General features: G+C 36.8%; 1 protein-coding gene across 1 annotated transcript; it reads left to right on the forward strand.

Moving 5' to 3' along the window:
- Positions 1 to 4,984: 4,984 nt before the first annotated feature.
- On the forward strand, positions 4,985 to 19,917 carry rspo1 (R-spondin 1). The gene is made up of 5 exons (XM_079468959.1): positions 4,985 to 5,569; positions 9,660 to 9,851; positions 12,385 to 12,528; positions 13,587 to 13,796; positions 18,498 to 19,917. Exons 1-5 carry the CDS (start codon positions 5,473 to 5,475, stop codon positions 18,647 to 18,649), a joined length of 795 nt encoding a protein of 264 aa, XP_079325085.1. The 5' UTR covers positions 4,985 to 5,472; the 3' UTR covers positions 18,650 to 19,917.
- Positions 19,918 to 20,298: the final 381 nt, after the last annotated feature.

The raw sequence follows: 20,298 nt of genomic DNA on the forward strand, positions 1-20,298 counted from the left end.
TCTCCTCTTTACATCCAGATTACTACTGAAACAGTTAAAAACCCTGTTATTAGTACCTGCAATGACACTTGAAAGTACGTTTTGTACTTCTTAAGTCTTAGAGCGCTTTTCCACCATCGACCCGAATCGTTCTCATTGCTAATGGCTGGAATACACTACTGAACAGATTTTTTAAACTAGACCTCATACAAGGCAAACTGGCAAAGACTTTCTGTAACAAGTCCAGACTGAAAATCTGGGCAAAATCTGAGCAAAACCCTATTCGTTCCACTCCGTGCTGATCCATGCCAGCCAATACTTTAATGGTTTAATTTTCCATCACAGGGCTGATATCGGAAATTGTCAGAATGTAAACACAAACGCGCCACGCGCTGCCTTGGTTACACAAGAGACTGAGGTATGACTCTGCACCCATTCATTTAGACAACTGTGCCGAAAATTCAGAGCCGAGAATAGTTTGTAATTGTGCCGTGTCATACCAGGCTCGCATGGAAACATAACTGTGACCGTTTCAGACTGTGTTCGGCGCGATGGTGGAAAAAAGCTCTTAGTTTGTTTTGTTTATATAAGTGTGACTAAGTGTTTTATTCCTGTAAAGTTCCTTGAGAAATGCAGTCACACACAAATATGCAAGGATTGTCCTGCTATGTAAGATGTTAAAACCGACCATGTACAATACAAGAGGAATATTAGATGAAGAAAGATCTCTTTTATTGTCTGGTCTAGTTTATTGCTATTGATTATTGCTTTGTTTTGTTAACATAAAATCAGGCAAACATCAATCAAACATTATTTAAAAATGTTTCATCTTTTGTGGTTACAGGGGTGGGGCCAGCTCAACCTTCAGTAGCTCTGGACTTGCTGTTTGGAGTTCTTGCTACAGAATTACAACAGAGAACCGCAAAATAAAGCAGACCTCTATTGGCTTCATTAAAAGTGCAGTTCAGAGAAATGAGGGGATTTATTTATGGTTTCTATTTAAAGTATTTTGTTTGTTTTCTCCCTTCCCACTATTGCCGAGATGCACAAAGACGCTGATATAAACTGCCATGATTTTAACTGAAGTCTAAGCAAATTAAGAAGTATTTATCTTGTAAATAAGAGGCAGGAGATCCCTATATTAAAGACACATTTATAATGCAGCTCACGTCATTGAGACAACAACTTAAGAGTGATCATGTCAATGTTGATTAGATTACATTTCAAACTAAACTAAACTAAACTAAACTAAACTAAACTAAACTAAACTAAACTAAACTAAACTAAACTAAACTAAACTAAACTAAACTAAACTAAACTAAACTAAACTAAAACTTAAACTTAAACTTAAACTTAAACTTAAACTTAAATATAATGATCATTGTATTTGTGATATTTATCAATTCAGCAGTTCCAGTTATCTTGACAGAAAAGTGTTAACATTATGTCTGTATTTGAAACCAGAGTCCCTGCAGTGCAACACTTTACTGAGACAATAACTATCCCTGAACTTGGAGGGATATCCAAGTGTTGACCTGCCAGTCTCTAAAATCCACCTTTTAGGGGTTTCAACATCATTCATTCTGTCTCTGGCTCAGTCTTACGCAATCTTAACCTGGCACTGGCATTTTGTGCTAAAAACCAGCCGTTCTGTGATGTTGAGAGAGTGGTCCAGATGGAAAGATGATGGCAGAGGTGTAGACAGGTGCGTTCGGATACAGCTGCATGCCTGATGAAGAATTAAACAGATTTAGACTTTTTCTTTGTTTATATATTTGTCAATTTAAATGGTGGTCTTTTCTCCTAGTTTTGTGGGCCCCATACATATGGAAACAATAGAAGTACTTGATGTGCTATTTGACCATTTAGCACAAGCACTAATTCTTTGTTCCCGCATCACCAGTGTCCATAAGCTTTTATCACAAGCTGTTTAGGAAGGTTTAACTGTCTTTCCTCATTTCTCTGGGTTTCCTGGAGCATTTGATTTCCGGGGGGTCTGCGTTGTGGTTCCAGAACAGGCCAGACATCCACTCTGCTTTTACTTGGCTTTATTACGGACTCTGTTTATGGTCTGTTTACTGTCTTGACCTTTTTTATGGCTTTGCCTGAACTTACGGCATAATACGACTGCATGATCTGTGAAAGAAAGATGGGCTGTTGGCCTTCATCACACTGGGTGGGAAAACAGCAGAATTAAAAAACAAAGAAAAATTTAATGCTAATAGGCCAATGATAATATCAAGTGGATTGCATAATTTTCATTTATGCTTTGGCATAATTTTCGCTAAAATTTTCTTATTATTAAAAGTAGATGGATATATAGTGATAAAGTGATATAGATAGTAAAGCTCAGACAATTTAAGCTTAATTAGATTAGATTCAACTTTATTGTCATTACACTTATACAAGTACAGTGTAACGAAATGTAGTAAGAAGAAAAATACAGCATAACATGGGGAAGGTGAGGAGAAAAACAAGCACACAATACACCATAGACAAGACTTGCAACAGGGGAAGTAATCCAGCTCCGGCAAGCAGCCATCCGGTCCTGCAGCCATGACGGCGCTGGTCACAGACCCGCTTGTCAGGCTCAACATTTTTTATGTAAAATGTTTACACTGGAACCATTGTAAGAAAAAATTATATAATTATTTTTAATCTGTTGAATACAACATTTTGAGAATTTAGGAAACCAAACAGTTCAAGGGCACCTTTGACAACCATTTAAATTTTTCCTAATATGCTAGTCGGTGATGTCCCAGAAATGTCAGTTGCAAAAAATTTTCCGAATATCTTACCTTGTGTTCAACAGAACAAATACATTTATTCAGGTTTACACCAACTTGGGTGGGGGTTGAGTAATTCATGACTGATCTTTCATTATTGTGTGGAGTATCCCTTTAAAGTACTGCAAAAACGTAAATTCTTATGTTTTTGGAACCTGCAGATATTTTCCCTTTTAGATTTCACCTGACAAAAATAAGAACCCCTTTTGGCTCTCGTGAAAGTGTAAACATTTGAACAGGATCTTAAAATTATGGTGAAATCCCATTTCTGGTTCCAGGGTGATGGCATATCACTGCCTCAGGCTTGACACATCTCTCCTAATTTATATTGCTGATGAGTGCTTAGAACAGCAGGCACTGGGAGGTTTTGGCTCTGGCCTATAAATACGGAGAGGGTGTCGAAGACGTTTGGCGATTATTCATTGTCTAAGATAAATAAACTTTGGGTAGAGAAGATGTCCTTAGCGACACACACAATTCTGGTGGAGAGAGAAGTAGTTTTATGAAGATAACATCTTATTTCTTTATTTTCCAGAGAGTTTCTCTCTAATGCTTGATGCGGGAGAGAAATGCTATTTTCTTTCAGATTCTTTTTTGTTTGCTTTAAAAGAAAATAGGAAATAATATTTCAGTTTTATTTGAATTGCATCCATCATAACATCTGTGTGTGTGGTTTGTTAAAGGGACAGTTCCACCCTCATGCTTTTTGTCTGATATTTTGGCTTCGGTGGAATAAAAATAAATGGTTACCACAGCTGCCAAGCAAAAAAATCACTTGGTTTTAGTTTGTTACTTACACATAGCGTAAATGACAATGGAATACGTGTTGCATTAGTTTTATGATGTTATGGAAAATTTAGTCTTTATTATAGATTGACAGTCCCTTGTCACCATTCACTCTCATTGTATGGTAGAAATCACCTTATTCATTCAGGTTCACTTCAGTTTTTGCTGTATCACTCAGTTCCCACAATGTAACCAAAAGGTCATCCACATACTTTTCATAAATCACTGTTAAAAGTGCTTTGAGTCGTGTGCAAACCAATTTATTTCACATTGAAACAATATTGCAACGGTAATACCCGCTGTCACCAAAAGATATTCATGTTCGAGGAGTGCGCTATTACATCATATATAATATGGTTACAGAAATCTGATTGTTGGCATTTAAAAGTACTTTTTGGCATGCTAGGAATTACCAAATGATAGAACAATGATGCAAGATCCAGCGGATATGTTGCCAGATATGGTCCTGCTTTCCTGATATTTGCAAGCGTGATGTCTCTATTACGTAAATCCAGACCACTCATCTATTTCTTCTGGAATGAATTTTTTCCTTTGCTTCGTGTGAGACACATTGTCCAATTTTTTATTCCATTTGCTATATTTCAGCATTGAGGTGCATAGACCATTGTGGTAATTATGTTACTTTCTGTTTTTTGTTTCAAACCAGTTTAGTAGTTCTTAGACATGTCAATCTCTATGCATAATTACAGGTCAAAAAAAACATTTTGTTTTCCATCCCGGCTCATGAATCTAAGGAAAAAAATAAGCATGGCAAGAATGTGTGGTTTAAACTGATACCAGTTTCGGGTTGTAACTTCAGCCAACGTGTCCACATTTACAATTCCCGACCACACTTACATGAATCATTTTAACAAATTTTGAGCACTAAAACATTTTGTTGAGAAAGAGCAGCGATAGAGATGAAGCAGTGCGGTTTTGTCAACGCTGCATGAGGCTTTTCTTTCCATTCTGCTTTATTTCCCAAAAATTAATATAGCATACACTAAATGTATAGCTCATTTTTTTATAGATTGGATGTTTTGAAAGCGCAAAATTTGAGTTTGAAGTGTAAAAAGTGCAACTCTTCCCCTGGGCAAGATATTTGGACTTTCTTTTGACGTGCTGATTTTACAAAGTACTATTTTGTATACATGTCTCATTGTGCCTCACTCCTCCGTTCACTCACTCCTCTCTATATCCAAACCCCTCCTCTCTCTCTCACACACACATGCACACACACACAAACACACACACACACACACACACACATGCACACATGCTCTCTTTCTCTCTCTCTCTCTCTCTCTCTCTCTCTCTCTCTCTCTCTCTCTCTCTCTCTCTCTCTCTCTCTCTCTCTCTCTCTCTCTCTCTCTCTCTCTCTCTCTCTCTCTCTCTCTCTCTCTCTCTCTTACTCTCTGTCCGCAACAGATCTTGGCACTGACAGATGCATTGTTACGCGTAGGAGTGCAGAACCTCTCCATCTCTCTGTTTTTTTCGACACTCCTCCTCCTGCTCCCAGCATCCCAAATAAGACACATGTTCCTGGGCTGGGTTTCTCACTCACGTTAAGATCTCCTGGACACGGCTTCTGCAAGCTTCTCTCTCTTCTTAGTATTGCCTGGCTTCATGGGTTGAAGGGCAGTCAGCGTTGTCCACAATTTCGCATCTCACATCCACTCCTGATCTTTTCACCCAAACTTTCACACTCCCGTCTACATCATCTTAAGTGGTATGGTTAATTCCTTAAACATGTCTGGACTTGTCGCAGCGCCGGAGGCCTCCATTGGAGAGAGCTGCGATCGACTGTAGTCGACTTCAGCTGCAGCACCGGCAATCCACCTGCCACGGCGTGAAAGGGGTCCCCTTAGCTGTGATCTGTCTGCCTGCAGGGGGGACCCAGCGCGACTGGGCAGCAGGTACTATGCATTTAGGACTGGTGGTGCTGACAGTGGTGTTCCTCAGCTCCATGGGTCACGGTGATAACCTCAGGGTCTCCAGAGGCAGAAGACAGAGAAGAAGTGAGTGCTTCTAGAGTTCTCTCTCGTAAACTCTTTATTCGTGTGACATCATTACATGTCTGCCTATTATTTCTTTTTCTTGACTTTCCATTGTGGCTCATTAGAGATTTTTTATTTGGTGGAATGTTGTTAATCTTTTGTGAACTCTCATGCCAGTTTTGACGGGATATTATGTAGTGTGATTATCCGGAACACACCGGATCTCTAGTAGTAACTTTACTTTTGAAGGCAAATTGTAAATGAGCATGTCATATTCTTTAACATGGCTAAAATTGACACATTAGAGTTTCAGTGTAAATACCAAAATAAAACACCTAACACCTGTCTTCCTCTTATATGTGCTCACTCTTGTCTTGGGCAAGCCAAAGCTTCTGCTTTAATTACTATTATATAAGAAATATAGTTATTAGCTTTAATTGCATGTTTTATTTTGTGTGTGCACCTTTCTTAGTCTGATCAGGGATGTAAAGTCGAGTGTAAAATGAATAAATAATAATTCATTTGTGTTTTTTCAGTATTATAGTATTATGGTAAACTATTAAGATAAATTCATGAAAGCCCCTTACATCATATCCATTAGACCTGGTATAGACCTCATAATTTTTTGTCCAAAGCCCTGAGAATTTAAACAATGATTGTAAGTTAATTAAATAAGTAATATTATTATTAGATTAACAATGATGTATTAGAATAAATTCAAAAGCAAACATTTATAAAAAAACATTTAAGGGGATTTAGAGGACTTATTTGAGAACTGCTTACAGTGTAACGGTGTGTAGCACTCCCTCTAGAGGAGGTTAAAGGTAACAGAAAACCAAAAGATGCTTTCTGAGTGCAAATTACTACCTTGCTTTTGCTAAAGGTTACAGTGTTATATTGTTACCAAGAGAAAAGAAAATGATCTTATTTTAATTTAGAACATAGATTGTGATGAGACAATTACAGTGGGTAGACAGAGCTACACATTGGGCTGCACAAAATGTTTAAAAGACAAAATCGAAACACAGCACCAATGAGAACTCAAAGCTGTCTGTAGAGAAAACTGTGAGTTAGCCTAGTTGTTGAAATGGATCTGTAGTTTCTCCTCAATCTGTTCCGACCTCCCTCTAACTGATCTGTCTACCGCTCTCTTAATTGTTTTTGTGCTGTTTTATCAACAAAATGAAAGCAAACATCTCTGACAGCTGCTATTACACAACTGATTGATCAGCTGTCAGTGCCTGTTGGAACTTTCCTGCCTCTCTAAAAATATCTATTCTGAACCTGCAAAAACATCTATATTTAATTTTTTTAAGTGTTTAGGTTTATATTATAAACTATAGTGAATTGATATACCACTCTGTATCCGTTCTATGGCACAGTGCCCGAGGCAATCTCTGCTCCATGAAAGGAGGATCCAACTATTCTGGGAGGAAAACCTACCATTGCAATATGCCGCTTATGATTAGTGAATGTAAGAATAAGTTATATTTTATAATTGTGTTAATGTTTCTCCTAATTTCCCATTTAATCTCATTGCTATTATTTTTTGTCATAGGTATAGTGCACCAAAACATTTAATTCTGTGATTAATTGCTCTGGCAGATGTTTTAAAAATGCACAACTTTAATGTGATGAATCACAAATGATGTTATTGACTAACAGTTTCAGTCATCATTCACTTTCGTTGTATGAAACAGCTATACCAGTGTTGGAAGTAATGAAACATGAAAGCGTCTACTGCAACATTAAATCCATTCTTAGTAATGTCAAATTGGGCAAAGCGTGATTACTCTTTCATTTTAGGAACTTGTACTCATAAATTACGCTTAAAGTTTTTAAGAAACAAGTAGGCATTTGAGTTGACTTATGTTGCATGTTAATTTAATCTGGTGATGAAAGATGTTTTTATTCCTTACACATAATGTCAGAGTTAGCTTAAAGAGGAAACTCCAACAAGGCCAGATGCTGTATTCTTTGGGGCTTTCGCAGTGTTCGCAGAAGCTTGCGTAGTAAGGTAGCAATACTTTAAGTATACGTCGGGTAGACCCGTGCATTATTTCGTCATTCGCCCTTACCCTTTCATATTTGTTGATCCTGCTCAGAGTCATTCTCATTTATTTCAGCTGCAAAAGGAATGCTGTGATCAGATGAAAAATGTCCCTGTGTCTACAACATTGTAAACACTTCCGAAGACCTGTTTATTTCCCTTTTTGGCATGACTGGTCCTTGTCGGGCTGACCCCACCTTGTTCTATTTAGAAGAGCTTAAGTTAAGAGGTCTGCTATAGTCATTTATGCAGTGGGTTGTTGGGTTTTTTGGTGGTGTTTTTTACTTAATTTAAGATGAGAAATGTTTCAATCAGACATGAAAGTCAATGATGAAAGATCTACACCGATAATTATCTGGAGCTTGTAAATTTGTTTCTGAACTGTATTAAAGGAGAAGTTCGCCTTCAAAATGAAAATTCTGTCATCATTTACTCACCCTCTTGTCATTTCAAACCTGTATGACTTTCTTTCTTCTGCAGAACACAAAAGAAGATATTTTGAAGAATGTTGTTAACATCCCCCCATTCACTTGCAGTGGTTACAATAGAAGTGAATGGAGGGCTGTGCTGTTCTGTTAATAACATTTTTCTAAATATCTTCTTTTGCGTCTGCAGAAGAAAGAAAGTCATACAGGTTTGAAATGACAAGAGGGCATGTAAATGATGACAGAATTTTCATTCTGAAGGTGAACTAAGGACATTGCGAGAATAATTTTCATCAACAGGGAATTTGTCTTGTTTTTCAGTCAAATATCTGAATACCCTTAAAAGGTAAAGGACAGAATAGAAAAGAATAAACAGCAATTTAATTCAAGATATTGCCATTGAAAACATGTATAAATACTGTATAAATGTGCTTTTTAAATCTTGTAAAATCATTTAAAGAGCAAAGTTTTTGGCAAAACCCCATCTAAAGCTTATATGTAGGTATTATAAAATAATTTTAAAAAGTAACGCCTGTCAGTTAGATATACAGAACAAACATTAGAAATGTGAAAAGGCAACTGAAAAAAATAATATCAAAAACGACTGCGGTATTTGATCAATACTGTGTTGATTCCGGTGTATTATATTAACATTATAGTGATAGTTATATTACATCATATTATACTATATGATTGAATAACAATATGTGTAAAAGCCTGTGCCTTTTCCATCTGCTTGTGTTTAGGTTACATCGCTAAATTTAAGTGTGATGCATTTACAGCAGAACAAATATTTTAACACTTATACCATCCCTGAGAGAATGCCCTAAATATATACTTGCAAGACTGTATAGAGCTGATAGATACAAAGACGCATAAATTAAAGCAGATGACCGCAGTTTCGACTCCAGTCAGCCTACCAGGAACAGGATGTGCACTCTGACATCTGACATCGCTTGGCCTCACAAGCTGACATTTTTGGACCAAACAAGCAAGGCATGAAAGGTTGCAAGGGATGAGTGAATTTTCTTGTATTTTGAAAGTCACTTTATTTAATCATGCGTTTGTATTTCAGGCATCTGGACAAAATGAACACTGATTTAAGCTGAAGTGCTGATGTGTCTGTTTTGTGTTCCTGTGGTCCATCATGGGAATGCAAGAACTGACAAAATATAGAGTTTTGGTTGCACTTTAAAGGATAATTCACCCCAAAAAGTATTTACTAACTCACAAATCATGTCATTCCACACCAGTTTGACTTGATTCCTTCTGCAGAACACAGATGAAGATATTTAGCAGAATGTTGTTAACTGGTGGTGCTAAACAACAGTGGACCCCATTGCCTTCTATTGCATTGACATTTCTCAAAACGTCTTCTTTTGTATCTTCACAGAAGTCATATACAGGTTATGGGTCAATAAATGATGTACGCTTTGCATGTTTGTAGCCGTGCGGTCCTGGTTCTGTATGCTTGTCCTCCTATTATAATCCTTCTCTATTATTTGTTCTGGCTCCAGGGTGACTGCTCTGGTAGCCAGTTATTGTAAGCATATTGGCATAAGAAGTGTCTGCTATATTGTAAGGAAACATTACCAATGTCACGCTTACTCCTGTTTTTCGTCCTCTGTTTCCGCAGTAAGCACTGAAGTACCACCGTCGTGCTCCAATGGCTGTGAACACTGCTCCGAGTACAACGGATGTCTGAAATGTCGTCCCCGACTCTTCATCCTACTGGAGCGGAATGACATTCGTCAAATAGGCGTTTGCCTTGCTGCCTGTCCTGTTGGATATTATGGAATTCGAAATCGAGATATGAACAAATGTACACGTGAGTCTTAGCTTTTGTGCCTCAGGCATATTATTATTTATTTATAAAAATTGGGGATCTAAAGTTGGACTGTGTTGTTTGAACAACATCATGGGGACATTGACTAAACTTTTACATGTATGGGTGTATCAATGTAAAAAAATTCTTATTGTCTAAGCACCCACTAGTTTAACAAGCTACTAAAAAGTGGCATGCTGTATTTGAAAGAAAATAAGCTCCATAACTATTTTGCTTGAAACAAACACAATTCAGAAAAAAATGTGGAACTGATTTCGGCCGTCGAGTTTCAATTCACAGGAAATCTCTATATAATATAATTTTAAACCACTTAAATAAACCTGCAACTTTGATTCAAACAACGAATAGGCAGGCAAGTTAGCCTTGCAACTCTAAAGTGCACACAAATATGAAATGTTATCATTCACTTACTATCATGATGCAATAAGTAGTTGCACAAGAGGTGAAAAAAAATGTAAAAATCGGAAAAAATACAATGATAGTGAATGGTGAATCATGGATGTCAGCCAGTGATGCTGGACAATCCCAAAACCCTAAAATTATGCAGATCATCTGTTGCATCCTAAAATGCATTAATATATGAATTGCATAATTTAGTCAATCAGATGTTAAACAAGAGACAATGCATGGAAATAAGTGTTATCAGTGTGCACAATTTCTCACAATTCTTATTGAATCACGAAGGCCTTTTTATCTTATTCTAACATCAGTCAGGCAAGTTTAAATGCCAATGTTTTGAAATAGCGTAATTTGTGCTATTTCCCCGATCGTATTATTCAGCAAATTCCCAGTTCTGTATTCCAATGGCATTAAACAAGCACGACTTAGAGATGCCAAATGGTGAAGCAGAGATCTGCTTTTACTTACTTTGCGGGTAAAACTCGAATGGAGAAAATTTCAAAGCAAAACACTGTTAACACGCTGTTATTTATTTGTTTTCTCATAGAAAGTGGATGTTATTGTTTTAGGCTGCTAAAACACTGTTCATGCTAGTTTGTCTCCAACCATATTTTCTCTCTTTCTATGTAAACCCATAATCATAATCTTAGTAGCTACACGCTAAGCTGTGTTTTCCCATCATGTGCGTGAGCATTTTTACTGTTATAAAAGGAAAGCAGGGAGAACTTTGGATAGAAGAGGAAATTCCTCTCGTAAATTGATTAGTGGCACCTCTTTACTCTTGTTGTAGGAGGAAATTAACAGCTTTATTCTAGCCTTTATAATTTCAACCTACCTGAGGTTTTCCAGTTGTAAACTAAGGGTACAGCTCCCTTTTTGAGCATGTTTTGCAATTACTCCGAACCACAGCTTGGACTCATTATATTTTGTTAGGAAGAAATACCTTTGGACCCAACATACACTCTTGCATCACGCCCCTTTATACCTTTCAGATGGTTTTGCTTTACGCTTTCATTTTAGATAACCTTAAATTTGAATGTTAGCATCAAAAGAAGTGAGGTATTAGTGGAGTCCTGTTTTTATTTCAAAGCCCTCAAGTGCCTTAGATTCATCATTTCTTGATCCATGTGCGCTTGGATATGCTATAGGCAGATGTCTGCTTGTTAACCTTACTTTTTTTTATGAGCCACGCATTGAGACTGAGATAAATTGACCTGTCAAAAATCTTGTATCTGTAGGTATGTAGTATGGCGTGTTTTTGCTGTGCTCTTTGAAACACTGCTGCGCACATCTCTTCTCTCTCTCTTTTTTAGGTCCCTGCTGCAATTACTCAATCAGCTGTGTGCATTTGATTTGCCTCCAAATCCCCATGATGTCTTGTTAGCAACATTTGTCTTGCATTAAGGGTACATTTGTAAATGCTTGAGCGCAAAAGAATTTGCTCCAAACATTACTAATGTCGAATTTATTCGTCAGGCATTTAAAACAGTAATTGAGAGCAGAGGTTAGAAAACAAAACACACTCTCCAGTTATTGGCCGGGATTTAGCTGATGTCTGCTGCTACTCTGAGAAACTCTTTGGTGTTAAACTAAATTTAAGAACCTGCTTTAAGAATTTGTAATGGTGATTAAGTGGAGTCTATTCTGAGAAACATTTTGCTCTCTGTCTTGAGTTAAGGTTCAGCTGGTAAGAAACATCAGTAGAAAACCTTAGATCATAAATGATTCATATTTATTTATAATAATATATAATATTTTCATCCTCTTAGAATTAAGGTTAAAGCTTTGATGACTAAGAATAACATCCCACATTGGATCTAAGTTGCTCAAAAATACAAAATCATGAAATCTTGAACATACTTTTTTGCAGAAGAATCTGAAAGAGCTGCTGGACCCACTTGGATATCATAAATTATTTTCTATTTATATATTAATCATCGCCTTCCATTAATCTTTACATTACTCACAGACACCATTAAGACTACTTATTTACTTAAAAATGAGCATCATACTGTAGTGTTAAAATTCTAAAAACACTTCATTATAAAGAACTTCTTCATTGGGTCTGTTTAACAGTATAACTGTTTTTGTCTCTTGTCATTTCTTGTCATTACAGAATGTAAAATAGAAAACTGTGAGGCGTGTTTTAGCCGAAATTTTTGCACAAAATGTAAGGAGGGCTTCTACTCGCACAGGGGCCGATGTCTCTCCAGCTGTCCCGATGGGTTCAGCAATGTCAATGGCACTATGGAGTGTGTAGGTGAGTGAGTTTAAAACACTGCATTCTCCAGTCTCCACAAGATTTCTGGTTTGTTGTGATATAAAGGTCGCATTAAAACAAATTAGGAAACTTTTGGATTTCAAATGTCTCAAAATAATTGATTTTGATGCTTTTCCTGCATCCACGAAAAGGGAATAAATGTTATTGAATTAACTTGAAATCTTGTTTTTTGCTTGTTTTTTTCAAGCTTGTGTTTTGCTTTTATTACAAATTTCATGCCCTGTATCATAAAACAGCTTTGCGAATCAGTTAATGTGATGCACCAGTGAAATCAGAAACGACCAAGTTCTGGGATACCTTGTATTTTTATTCCTCCAAATTCAGTTTTCCCTTTTCTGTGGTTTCTCAATCCCCGTTGAAGGGAACGTTGGCAAAAGGCCTGTTGGATGATAAGGGTTTTATTGATTTCTTGAGAAAATATTTCCGTCAGAAGCAGACAAACAAAGCACTAATGGCGTTTCTCTCAACACTGGTACTAGCTCCTCCAGGCTGCATGGCCTTTAAATCAAAAGCTTCACCTTCCAGTGTGACATTTTGCCAAAGCTTGCGATGCGTTACCTACATCAAAGGGTCGGCTCAACATGTTTTTCAGCCAGTGATTGTTTTTGGCAAGCACAGGTTCGATTTGACCTTTCTTCTCCCCCACACACATTAGACAAAAAAATGGATGCTTAGAAAAGACCAAGTTTAAAGAGAATTAAGACAAACAAATTCTTTCTGCACTCAATCCAGTCGAAAGCCTGGAGCTTGACAGCCTGTCATTACAAGAAAAAAGTTCAGCCCACTTCAAATGCTCACATGCTCTCCTTTTTAGCGATAATTGGAACAATGTGAGTGATGCTGGATTGTAGCAGTCTGCGTTGTTAATTCTTTGGGGTTTCCTGACACAATTTTGTTCACTTTTGTTTGGAGTAATGTTTATCTTAGATTCTGTCCACTGGAACAAAATGTTCAAACCATTTTACTCCATTGTCTGAAAATATAGTCAGTTGTGTAATTGGTTCATTCTAAATAAAATCAGATTTTCTCTGTTGCAGTCCTGTGTGATCTAAGCGAATGGAGTCTGTGGGGACCTTGTATGAAGAAGAATAAAACATGTGGCTTTAAAAAGGGAAACCAGACCCGTACCAGGGAGCCCTCACAGCTTCCAAGTCCTGCCACCTCCACCGGGATCGTACCTCCCTTGGGCTGCGTCCTAGAGATCCAGACCCAAAGATGTACGGTGCAGAAAAAGATCCCATGCAAAGGTAAATCAGAGAAAGAAAAACAGAAAAAATGCTGGAAACAGGAAGGATAAGAAATACTTTCTGAAAGGAATGCATGAAATCTGTTATCCGACATAATCGGAGATTTGCTGATTTATTGATCATTTATCTTTTTTGGCCGGTCTGATACACGTAAACAGTCTTCAATCAGGCTAATTAGAATTTGTTTATTGATGCTTTCTGACACAACAAATCCTTGCGTGTACCAAATAAACAAACAGAAGCCCAGCTGGTTTGTAATCTTTTTGTAGGAGGATACAGATCTGAGGAGAGGGTTTTGTTTGATGCTTTTACTGGAAAGTGAGTTTAACAGCAATATGCCGTTTTGGCATTCTAGAAGGAACAGAATGTTAGAGGACCTGAAGTCGACCAGTTGGCCATAAGACCTTCATAAAGTCTGAACACTGTTGTTTTTCTAAATGCCCCACATCAGTGAACTAAGAACTGTTTCAGACACGCGTTGACCGGATTTTGACTGCAGTCTTTTGGTAGGCTAGTTTTGTATTGTATTGTTTTTCCCCTTGAAGTTTGACACTGGTGTTTTCTTGCAAAAACAGATTTTTGTTTACATTTGTTATTTTGATCAATCCAAAGAAATTTACAGAGGAGGATTCAAAAATGAAATGCAGTATTGTACTGCCAGATAAAAATGCACGAAAAGAACAAAAAGAGATGAAAAACTAAGAGACCATTTAAAAATTATTTTAAGTTATTTTTGAATTTACTATTTTTATGTATGGTATATGTTTAGGTAAAACAATATTTTTTGTTTCATTCTGTTAACTACTTACAATATTTCTTGCGATACAACTGTAATATTTGTACATGTGTTTAGGGAATTTGATCAATTATTATTTTATATGATAATCTCGATTTTTATCAATGTTTTCGTGTGTCTAGTCATGCTTCCAGTCGTTCACATTGCTGGTGGAAGACTCTGTCACTCCTGAAGTTTGAATTTGTTGAAATTCAACAAACACTGGACTGGAATGGCCACAGTACATCTAGACATGGTCTCTTTTTCCACAGCTGTATGAACTAAAATTTAAATGGCTCAATCCATTTTGTTCAAATTATGGCCAAATTCTTATCAGTTTTCGTTAAATAAATCGAGTTACACTCAGTCTAAATGGCGTTGCTCATATCAACACTCACTTTGAGTTCATTGTTGTAACGTCACCCGTTGAGTAATTCTTAAAGTAAACAGAAGAATATATGTTCTGTATGCCTTTGTTTTGTCAGAATGTTAAGGAAAATAAATTGTTTCACCCTCAGAGAGATCAAGTGTCCGCTGTTCTTCTGATCGAAGCGGGCTACATTCTGGACGAGGTGTGACAGCAACCATTTGAGCAATGAAAGGCAAATGAATCCCGTATCGTGGAAAGAATTTCCTCCCGGGGTCCATAAGAATAATTAACAGTGAAATATTATAAACTGCCCCATAAAAGTGTTATATCGCCTGCCAGATTTCTAAACTTAGAGTTCACTTCCAGTCGGAAAGCGAGCCGAGGGAGAAAGAGAGCTATGGTAAATTAATAAGGCCGGACACATGCAAAGTCTTGTGTTTGTAGTTCAATCGCACAATATCATGCTCTAACTATGTTAAGATACTATCAGTTAGCACAACGTTCTGTTGGCGGGAGTGAAGCGTGGAATGTTTTCAACGACGCAAGCTTCTACACAAGTCTTGCAACATCCACTTCTCAAGGGTAATGTATTTAATGTAACTCAGGTGTAAAAGAATTTCGAGGTTATGTGTTGCATGACCCGAAAGCCCCTTTTTCATTGCGTAAATGTGCACCTAAATTAGCGAGGGTGTGGATACATCTGCAGGAATTGGCCTACAGGGCTGCTGTTAAAATCACAGGGGGCAGTGCTTGTATAACACTGATGATTTACTGGTCTGCGGATCTCACGCTTTAAGTTAATTTCGCCAAGCCCCCTTTCTCTTCCCTTCATGTAGTTTAATAAATGTCTTTGCACGGAACATGAATACATTGAGTGCATGATTGTTTGTCAGATGATGTTTAGGCAGCACTGTAATTATTGCTGTCATAAATTAATGGACCTTCCCCAAGCGTTGTTAACGCTTTATCAAAGTGAAGTCTCCTCTATGTGAAACCAAGATTTAAAGCTCCATCTCAGAGTTTAAATCAAGTCTTTTTGTTTCACTTCTGCACTTGTGAATAATGGCATTTTTTCTTGAAGTTCCAGTGTATGAAATCTTTTGGTGAGGTGCGAATTGCAACCAATGGCTCACTCTACCCCTCCCTTTCGAAGCACTATGGTGGCTGACACAGGATAAAGATGTTGTCATGTTTACGCTTCTTTGCCGAAGGAAAAAACGTATTTACGAATTGCTCTCTGTAGGGCAGTTTGTCTGTTTAGGGCTTCTGTAGAAACAACATGGCAAATTCAATGCAAGGGGATCCACCGTGTTTATAGATAGAAATAGGTCATTCTAATGTAATCAAATCATGACTCTTCGTTATGTAAGGTCTTTAAATACCCCTGAAGACATAGTTTGTCTGAAGCAATCTTTATGTTATATGCATTTCTGTCAATACATGCTCAAAAGAAATACACACAGCACCTTTAAAGAGACACAATACCTTCTTTTGTGCTTGAATTTACATCTCTTTTTATTTATGTGTTGGGATTTTGTTGACATTGCGATCCATGACTGTGATCTGTAAATAAGACAGAGCTGTTGTTGTTGCTTAACAAACATTGGGAAGTCTGTAAAATGAACTTAGGGAATAAGGCTAATTATTGCTTATTTTGTTGTTCAATATGAGTCCTTTAAACGTAAACGTTTTAAATATGTTTACAATTGAGCTGCTTGAAATGTGTAAACAGTGAGTTTATTGGACTGTTTATTATTGACAGCCAAAGGTCTAGATGAACAAACCCCCCCACCCCTGTTCTATTTTAATTGTGCATTTTATGCAGAAACAAACAGCAATTTGTGCTGGATATATGGGCGTTGTGATGAGCACAGAGCCAATTTCAGGAGTTGCAGAGCGGCTGTGTGTGTGGCTCACGCTATCAAATGCAGAGCAAATGCTCTCCAGCTTTATATGAATGTTGACTTTGGTTTCCAGGGAACAATGAGACTCACAACACCAACTTCATAACAAATATCAGTCAGTGTTGAGGCCTAGACTCCCCTTAAAAGTAGTGCAAGCAAGGCTGGTGGGAAATTAAGCAGCCTGTGCTCTTTTCAGTGATTTATTTTTAGGTCTAGTATACCAGACCTGTCTGGATATTACAGAACCCTTATACAAAATAGGTGTAAATTGTCATAAAACTATCTTAATTTGGCTGATTTAAATGACTTCAAATTAATTTTTAAGATGTTTTTACAAAACTTCTGCAATTCAACCTATTTTAAAAGTTACAGCAACTCAGCACTGATTAAAATACATATAACGATATTATAAAAATTCTAAATATGCAGGGGCAGAGAAATCTATTAAATATGCTATGCTATGAAATAACAAATGATCTTAATATTGCATACTTTTCCTTCAGGGTATCTTTGGACTCCTCTTTAAAGCTTTTAGCTTTCAAACTTTGACATCCCCTTAATGTTTGTTTGCATAATGGTGTAGTTATGCACTTATACTGAGTGACAGTCTCATAAACATGCAGAGCGTAAATGACAGTAGGAGTGAGATGAAGAAACTGTTGGATTACAGGTTCACTTCACCAGCTCTAGTGTAGTGAGAATCATTTTTTTATTATTGCCTGACCTATTGTTTAGGTATAAAAGTACTCTTCATGATGATTGCATTTACAAATGACTTTCCAGCGTATATTTGGGCACCCAGTTCACCCAAAAAAATATTTTTTATAAATTCTGTTGAATAATGTTGAGATTATGTCAGGGTTGTGGTGGAAGAACCCAAGTGCAGGCAGCGTTGGTACAGAAAACACGAACTTTATTAAATATAAAACAAAAACCCACGATGGGGAACAAATCCAGAACGGAAAACTAAACATAAACAAAATCCTTCCCACGAGGGTGCAAAAGTAAAAGAAACAGGATAACTAAACTCATTACTAGACAAACGTGACAAGAATAATATACACCGCAATTAATAGACGCAAGGTAACGCGGGGCAGGGTAACGCGGGGCAGGGTGATGCGGGGCAGGGTGATGCGGGGCAGGGTGCACCACAAATGGCACGGACACAAGCAAACATCACAAAACGAATTACCACAAGATAATAGACACAAGGGCATTTTAAAGGGACACTAACAAGAGGGATAACAATGGGCAGGTGTGGGTAATGAGACTTAGGCGGGAAGCTAACAAGGAAACGAGAGGGGCGGGGCCCAAAGATGTCAGAACCAACAATAAACTGCCTCTCCCCACACAAACCATGAGGCACTGCCATGACGCTGGCACAATACCAAGAAAGACATGACATAATGAGGCAGAATCATGACAGACTGCCTTTGTCAGTAAATAACATTCTGCTTCCTTTTGTGTTCAAAGGAAGACAAATAGGTTAAGAACAAAATGCTGGTGGGTAAGCGGTGACATAAATTGTATTTTTGGGTGAACTATAATTTAAACAAAGTCTCTAATCTTGTAGATAACAACATTTGAAAATTGTACATGAAGGTTGCTGACATGATGTAAATTTCTTCAATATAATTTTCTTATTCACTCAGGAGAAAATAAATACTCTCAGAGCCCTGGAGATAAAAATGGGAAGAACCGAGGCCGGGACTCCAAGGAAGGTGGAAGAGGGGGAAACAAGAAAAGAAAGACCCAAAACCAGGCAACCACTGCCCCCACCATTACAACAAGCATGGTGACTTAACTGTTAACGTAGCATTAGATGGGCCTGAAAAGAGAAAGGTCTTTGCAGAGAAACTGTATTTGATTGTGACAATATCAAAATTATGCAAAAAAGGAATAACGCTGCTAAACGGAAAAATGCTCATGAGAACTGGAGGTTTGCTGTAATAAATAATGACCTATGTAAACTGAGTAAGGAATCAAGGAGCTGGGTTGGTTATTCTGACGGTTTATGGTAGCAAACAATAGGACTGGTCTTGTGCAAGGTCATCTTCCAAGAGGAAACCATTTTTGGTTGGAGAAATGTTCCATATATGTTGCTTTTAGACCTATAACTAGGTTTCCAAGTTAAGAGACCCGCCGTCCTGCCCTTGCTTTAACATCAAAAATACTTTAAACCCCCCTTGTGGTTCATCTAATCCAGCTGTAAATCCATTAATTTCTCCAAAATTGGATCTCGTCTGGAATATGTCTGCAGACACGGAGGGGAATATGTTATAGTGCTTGGTTTTTTTAATCTGTTGTTTTTCATGTTGTTTATTACTTAAGAATGGCACTGGAACTGATATTATGGTTTACAGAGAGAATATGGAAAAAGAAGAACTTGTATAATTATGTTTTCCTTTCGGTAAATCTAAATATAATCTAAAAACTCAAATTACCCAAAGGTAATATTGTACACAGTACCTAGAGACAAACACACATTCACAAACCTACAATTGTTAGACCAGTTCTCATTGTTTTTGAGCCTTTGAAAATAGAAACGTTTTTTCGTTCAGAAGAAAATATATTATTTTTACACAGAAGAGGGCAGCAATAATATGAAGAATGTAGCCTATAGTGTTTATAGTTTGTGTATGAAAGATTGTGTGCGTGTGTCCATTGTGTTTTTCAGTCTGTGTTCTGATGTGCACATTTATAAGGCAACAGGATGGAGAAATGGTTATGTACTTGCAGACGTCTACATTACACTTCAAAATGTTTAGGAACTACATTACCAAAGTGCTTTGTTTGCTCAGTTATAATTGCAAAAAGGTCAATATACCACATCATTCATAAACTGTAACATGTTGTACATCATACATCATACATTCATTTAAATGTAGCAACAATTGTAGCTTTTGTTAGTGTGTTTGACACTGCCCATTGACTTCATGAGGGGCTATTAAACATTTACACCTCTAATGGGAGAAATGACACTGAAAATGTCAGCTTCAGTTTATCTTCATGCAATGTTTATTGTTAATAAAAACATGCATACAAATGAAAGGAAAGCTAGTTTATATGTTTAACAAAATTAATGCATCTTTTCTATGTTGTGTATTTATGTAGTTGGACTGTATATAGGCTAAACGTGTAAACATTCTCACTTAAATATTACAAATAATAATAATTTATCAAATTATTATTATTAAAATTGGCAAATAATAATTAATAACAATTTGTATTATTTTTTTTATTATTATTTTTAATAATAATAAAAAATAATAAAGGTGTATTATATATCGACCATAAACAAAAGAAAATTGCTCTATTTAAGTGAGAATATTTACACGATTGACCTACATACTTTCCAAATACATAAATATAATACTAATAATACTATTAGTATAAAAAACAATTATTAAAACAATTGATAATATATTATTATTATTGTTGTTGTTGTTATTA

The sequence above is a fragment of the Barbatula barbatula genome (assembly GCF_947034865.1).
Source record: "Barbatula barbatula genome assembly, chromosome: 12".
Lineage (NCBI taxonomy): Eukaryota > Metazoa > Chordata > Actinopteri > Cypriniformes > Nemacheilidae > Barbatula > Barbatula barbatula.